At 36.3% G+C, this 7,431-nt stretch overlaps 1 protein-coding gene across 7 annotated transcripts in view; it reads left to right on the top strand.

Moving 5' to 3' along the window:
- LOC106469055 (Down syndrome cell adhesion molecule-like protein Dscam2) overlaps positions 1-7,146 on the top strand; it is a 77,591-nt gene extending 70,445 nt beyond the window's left edge. For all 7 annotated transcript variants that reach the window (XM_022397452.1, XM_022397455.1, XM_022397449.1 and 4 more), the window contains one exon: positions 6,586-7,146. In XM_022397452.1, coding sequence (XP_022253160.1) covers positions 6,586-6,623 — 38 coding nt within the window. In that variant the 3' untranslated portion in view covers positions 6,624-7,146. The remainder of the gene's footprint in view (positions 1-6,585) is intronic.
- Positions 7,147-7,431: the final 285 nt, after the last annotated feature.

Below are 7,431 nucleotides of genomic sequence, written 5' to 3' on the forward strand. Positions count from 1 at the left end.
ATACAGAAGCTGATATCTATCTAGGTTGTTTAGGTTTTATATACTTAGTATACAGAAGCTGATATCTATCTAGGTTGTTTAGGTTTTATATACTTAGTATACAGAAGCTGATATCTTTATCTGAGTTCTGTACGTTATATATACTTAATATACAGAAGCTGATATCTTTATCTGGGTTCTGTACGTTATATATAATTAATATACAGAAGCTGATTATTAAATTTACCGCTTTCTCACTGAGGGACTATTGGATAACAATTTTTATTCCATTCCTGAAGAACAATAATGAATAATCTTTCCTATCTGTTAACATGGAGACCGATTTTCACAATATTTTTGCTCTATAACTCAGTCAAAAATGATCGGACATTAATGAAACGTGGTGGACATTATCCCTCGTGTCCTCCCAAAAATGGTCGTATTACATTGATAACAACGGACATACGGACACATTTTCTTCTTTTTTGAGGGCCGAAGATGATGAACTCTGCGTGGCGGAGGTATGTGCTCTACTGAGTGTCCCTCTGGTTGATACTTGACTCACTTCAAGCCCACTGGTATGTGCTCTACTGAGTGTCCCTCTGGTTGATACTTGACTCACTTCAAGCCCACTGGTATGTGCTCTACTGAGTGTCCCTCTGGTTGATACTTGATTCACTTCAAGCCCACTGGTATGTGCTCTACTGAGTGTCCCTCTGGTTGATACTTGACTCACTTCAAGCCCATTGATATGTGCTTTACTGGGTGTCCCTCTGGTTGATACTTGATTCACTTCAAGCTCATTCAATAAAATATTAAAAATCACGCATGCTGGAAGCCGCCATGTGGAAACTTTATGAAGACATAAGTCTAACACATGACGGAATAGTAATTTAAGAAAGCTGCTGTGGTACTCGTTCTACGCCCCTAGCCTGAGGGAAGCTGCTGTGGTACTCGTTCTACACCCCTAGCCTGAGGGAAGCTGCTATGGTACTCGTTCTACACCTCTACCCGGGGGGAAAGCTGCTGTGGTACTCGTTCTATACCTCTAGCCTGAGGGAAGCTGCTGTGGTATTCTTTCTACACCCCTAGCCTGAGGAAAGCTGCTATGTTACTCGTTCTACACCTCTACTCGGGGGAAAGCTGTTGTGGTACTCGTTCTACACCCCTAGCCTGAGAGAAGCTGCTGTGGTACTCGTTCTACACCCCTAGCCTGAGGGAAGCTGCAATGGTACTCGTTCTGCACCTCTAGCCTGAGGGAAGCTGCTGTGGTACTCGTTCTGGACCTCTACCCGAGAGAAAGCTGCTGTGGTACTCGTTCTACACCTCTAGCCTGAGGGAAGCTGCTGTGGTACTTGTTCTGCACGTCTAGTCTGAGGGAAGCTGCTGTGGTACTCGTTCTATACCTCTAGCCTGAAGGAAGCTTCTGTGGTACTCGTTCTATACCTCTAGCTTGAGGGAAGCTGCTGTGATACTCGTTCTGTACCTCTAGCCTGAGGAAGCTGCTGTGGTACTTGTTCTACACCCCTAGCCTGAGGGAAGCTGCTGTGGTACTCGTTCTATACCTCTAGCCTGAGGGAAGCTGCTGTGGTACTGTTCTAACCCCTAGCCTGAGGGAAGCTGCTGTGGTTCTCGTTCTACACCCCTAGCCTGAGGGAAGCTGCTGTGGTACTCGTTCTACAGTTCTATTTTTTGGGAATGATGCTTCATTACGCAATAATTATAATGTGCAGTTCATAAGCTTCTTTTTTTGTAATGAAGATTTGAGTCGTTATTATTAATGTTTCTACGTCTTTAGATTTCTGATAACTGATGTCTACGTCCATAAATCCCTGTTATTGTCACCGACGTATACGTCTTCGAGTTTCTTTTAATGTTACTGGTTTCAGTGTTTTTAGGTTTCCGTAGTTATGTCTGATTTCTACGTCTATAGATCCCTATTATTGTGCCTCCCAGTGGCACAGCGGTATGTCTGCGGATTTATAACACTATAAACTGGGTTTCGATACCCGTGGTGGGCAGAGAACAGATAGCCTATTATGTAGCTTTGTGCTTAACTTCAAGCAAACAAACAAACAAACCCTGTTATTGTAACCTGTTCATACGTCTTCGAGTTTCTGTTAATGTTACTGGTTTCAAGGTCTTTTGGTTTCCGTTATATTTTAATAATATAGATTAATATTGAAGATATTTAGGTTTTATTAGTATAGGTATAGCAAAGCCTAGGCTACTACATTAGGCTTAAAACTAATTCTAGATCGTAGGCTTAACTTGCTATTGTTCGAGGTAATAGCATTAAGTTATGAATTATCAAGTTATTAATTACTAGATGAAAAGAAATATTCATCATAAGTGTTAGCTAACTAAGAAAAATAATTTATTGTGGGGTTACTGTTGTTTATTTTTCTATTATTTGATAGCTTTTAGAAACTTAATACATCAAAAAATTATTTAAATTATCGATTCGTTACATGTATCTAAGAGACGTGCTGTACTATTAAGTACTATTTAATAAGTTTGTTTTAGAGCAAAGCTCCATTGAGTTGTCTACTGTGTTCATCCTGGGAAATCGAGCTCCGGATTTTTTACATCTGTCTCACTGTGGGACTAGTTATTAGATACTTTATTGTTAGATTATTCTTTAACTGTGAAACAGTCAATGTTAGTTAAATATATAATTATTAGGTGGGAAGATTCGAAATAGAGAATAAATACTAGTTAATTTCAATATGGGTAGAAGTAGAATTTATAGGGTTCGATGGATTCTAGGATTGCTTTATGGTTGAAAATTGTGAGCTAGATTGAGTCTTTCAGGAGGCTCGGAAAGATATTAGAGACTCAACCAAGGGCTTGCTTAATTAAGGATAAGTTTGAGGAGGAGAAATTGTTATTGAAGTGTTCAAAATAATTAATGTTGAACAGAAATTAATGAATCATGAAAGAAATTGTATGGAGTTGAAGTAGAAGTTACTTTGAGCAGTGGGGGGGGGGGCTAAGAATATAAGTGCTGGCTTTAAATTGTATGGAGTTGAAGTAGAAGTTACTTTGAGCATGGGGGGGGGGGGGCTAAGAATATAAGTGCTGGCTTTATAAAGGTGCACACAAGTAAAAAAGTTAAAGCTATACGGCAGGTTCAGTTAGCATAAAGCCTAGGTCTAGACTTTTTCGCCAGGTGCTAAGGTATAAGACATTATAGATTGTGTTGATAGTTTAGTCGCTGGTACCAAGAATAAGTCCCACTTTTAATGCATGTAGGAGTGGATGATGTTCGGAGAACAAGTGCTCCTCCAGATGTTAGCAACAGAAAGAAAGATAGTTGTAACTAAACTGTCATAGTGGTAATAAATAGTAATGCCATTAATAAGGCAGGGGCTCATTTGCAAATTGGGGTATTTTCAAGCATCATAAGGCAAGCCTTTTATTATGTAGAGGGGAGGTAGAAAAAACTATGGGACTATGGGTTGCCTTTCGTCCACATAGGATAAAAATCCATAAGAAGCAAACAGATCCTTTTTATTCCTATTTAACCAGTGTCATAGAAAACTTTAGTATCTAAACTAGACAATGTATTTTTATTCATTAATAACATATTACAATGAAGTTTTATGTATTAATAACATTTTTTTTTGCTGTGAAATCCTACATTACCCATTTATTTTAAAGCTGAAATCCTACATGACCCAGTTATTTTAAAGCTGAAATCCTACATTTATTTTAAAGCTGAAATCTTTTCTTTTTCACAATAACTCGCAGCAAGCAAGGTGCATCTTTTCATAGTTCTTGAAAACTTTTATAACAGAAGGGCAAGAGCTTAAGCCCACCCAACTACCAAATTGATAGGGTAGTTAGGGTAACGAGGAGTTTGGAAAAATGAGGTTCAGAGCGTAAGAAGTAAAATAATAGTTTTAAAAATTGAAGAATAAACATAGTCTCTATTATTCTAATGTTAGTATCAGGACTCTAGTTGACTGTGATATTACAGAAACATGGAGACTATAGGTAATAGGAACTATTTTGCAATTCCAGGTCATGTGTTATTTAATATTAGTATTCAAAAGCAGGATCAACAAAAAAAAAAGGTACCATTAAAAAAGAAGCCCACTAACCTCTAGCACTTTCTGAAAGTGGACTTTATTTCATCGTGGTAAATGGCAAGAAAGAAATTTCACTTTCTGATAGTGCTCTGATGTTATTTAATAGTGATTACTTTTTAGAAGAGAGGGTGGGGCTCCATATATAAAAGATCAAAACATAAGTGGTGTCAGACAAGAAGTTAAATCTGTATGGGTTACAGGCAAGGGTTTTATAAGTAAAAATGTTCAAATAACAGTTGTTAATTGAACAGGAGGTCAAAGTGTGCCACAAAGTTCGAGTATCCTTTGAGGCCGGAAGGGCATGTGAGCTATGACGTCATAGATTCCCCAAGTGACGCGAGAGGATGTTTAGTTCCATAGATGCTCACCAGAGGTGGATAATTCTATAGAATATCGCCAACAAACTGTAATCGACTGTTGCTGACGTACGATTGAATCAGAAACTCGTCTGGTCCTCGATTGGAAAGTCACGATATTATTTCTGCACCACCGTTAAGATAAACTTTCTATTTCCACTAAAATATAATTTATTCAATAATAAACAAATCGTTTAAATACGTAAAGTTAATATTTTATGTTTCATTTATTACAGTACTGTACTATGAAAACACTGTCACGTGACTTGTGACTTTAGAATTAGCGTCCATATTCAAGGAAACACCAGTTAAATGTTTATTATAAACCACTTACACTAATACTGTACTATGAAAACATGTAAATCTGTTTTTGTTTTACATCATGTTTTATAGTTGACGATTCATGATGAATATTGATCTAGTGAAGAAGATGATTCTGTTTAATCATTTGTTTATAATTAAAAGTAATTTTCAGAACTATTAAACTAGACTAAGAGAATGTTCACTTCTTTACACCATCATTTCATCTAACATTGTAATATTACAGCAGCGTTATGTAATAGTCATTTGACAAAACTTACCCAAAAGATGGTTGACGTAAAATTAGTCATCAGTCCAAACAACGCTTGTACTTGGTTCACTGATAAACGTGATACATGAAATAACTACACATTGTTACACAAATGAAGATCATTTTGTGACTACAAGGATGAATCATCACATTTCTGTTCTAGCAATAGAATGATTGGGTGATAGTCAGAAGTTGAGTTCTGATTCGCTTATATTCAGAGATTTACAAAACCTAAATTAGACTCAAAGAAATACTTGGTGAGCACAAAGAGGTCTTTTTTTCACATATTTAACTAGTTACAATGTAATTAAGATGTCCTGGAAGGTTTAACATTGACAAGTAATAATGATGATTATATCAACATTTATACAAAGACAAGCACCGATTCTGTGTTGGTTGTATAACGTAGTCATATTATCAGCCTTTTGGAGCAAAAATACGTAAAACATTAGGCAACATCTGAAAACACTTAAACCTTTATAAAAGAAGGTTGTCTTGAGTTATGAAATGTTCGAACATAAAAGATAGCAACAGATAGAAAACAACACTGTCGTCCGATGAAGTCACATGTCACGTGAAACCCCCGCCTCAAAGTACACTCCCTCTATGGACAGCACTTTGACCCCATGAGGTGGTTCTTTTACCCTCCAGTTGGGCCGATTATCTACTCACGTGAATAAACTGAAGACGAAAATGAGAAATTCTAAAATAAGAACAGGGTTTCTATTAATAAGAACACTGATCCAATAATTACAAGAAACTTTAACTATGGACATTGACTGGGACTCTTTCAAATAAAATAGTGAAAGAGAGATGTTTTTGAATCACGATGGTTTTCTGTACCAAATGGTCAGATGGTCAAACCGGAGGGGGGAAAGGTGCCATTTTAGGTTTATTGGAGACCAATAATTTGATCAAATTAACAGCTGAAGTTTAATCACACAAAAAGTAAAAAGGCACCCCACAAAAGTACTTAGTTTTTCTTACTGTGTTCCCCCAAACAAATTACTGCATGATGTCACTAGCTGGGTTTTTAAATGATCTCTTCTGTTTTTAAAGACAAATATATTATCAATATTCCTGGCCCTGAGCACACTACGAGAAATACTGGAATTAACACGAATCATGTATACGTTAATCTCTTGGTGGTAAGAACGAATATTAAAAAATTAAAAGCACTAGGATCAAACAAGGTCTTCCCCCAAGGGTTTTAAAATTTCAACACTATAGGAAAACTTTTTCTTACTTTTTGTTTGTTTCTTCTTAAGGACAAAGTTATATAACGGTTCTTTTTTGCTCTTCCCATCGCTGATATTAAATGTTGTTCTCGTTTACTTGTGATATCATTCATATAGTTTTATATATAAATCATGTGATAACAAAAGTATCCACTTTACTTTGTGAATATAACGACAAATTTATAACCTATCGTTTTATGTTTAGAGGTTTTTATTATTATTCAAAGTTAAAAATATCAGGATTTGTTTAATTAGTTTCGGAGTTTTCTTAAACTGATTTCATCCATACTATATTTAACTGTAGAAAATTGAAAGTTTTGAAACAACAAAACTTTACTGATTTTCAGCCAGCGCTGATACATTGCATCTTTCGGCTACGTACTAAACCAACAAACAAGAAGAAAATACGTTTTATTGAGGACCCCCACTAAGCATACTGATCTCTCAAGAACAGACAGCTATTTACTAACCCAACGAACAAAAACGAAAATACGTTCGGTTGAGGACCTCACTGAACATACTGATCTCTTAAGGATGACTACATACTAACCCAACGAACAAGGATGAATAGATCAATTCAAAAGAACGAATAAAACAAGCGTCTGGACAGAAAAAATGCTGTTTACAATTTTTGTGTTGACAGACGAATGTTACAAGGATCAACTTTAAACAAAGCTCCAAGTTTCCAGCTGTATCAGCCTCATCTTGATGGTAGAACCTGCGTACTTTGTCAATTTCTACAGATTGTAATGTAGAAGAAAAAGTGCGATTCCGTACTATCCTTGCATTCAGACACCCACAATTTGTATCTAAATCCCTCATCCACACTGTGATGATGTGTGCTTTTGAATGACGATACTTCTCATATTTGTTTTGTTAACTTTGAACAATAAATCTCTAAAATCAAAGGCTTGAGTCCTTGTGTTTTACTCTAACATCACATCACTCCATGAAAGATATTGACGAGAAAATCAAGTAGTTTAACAAACTTCTTCCTCTATGAACTGTTTGTTGTTGTTGTTCAAAGCTGCAAAATAAGCTATTTGCACTCTGTACAACGCGACAAATCGAACCTCAGATTTTAGCGCTGTAACTGTTTAAACTATCCACTGGGAGGCGTAACTCAACAGAAGTTCGTGGGTATTTTTAAAATATTAATACTAGAAATTCAGCAAACCTAGAGTTTCTTTATG

Source organism: Limulus polyphemus, unplaced genomic scaffold (genome assembly GCF_000517525.1).
Source record: "Limulus polyphemus unplaced genomic scaffold, Limulus_polyphemus-2.1.2 Scaffold3277, whole genome shotgun sequence".
Classification (NCBI taxonomy): Eukaryota; Metazoa; Arthropoda; class Merostomata; order Xiphosura; family Limulidae; genus Limulus; species Limulus polyphemus.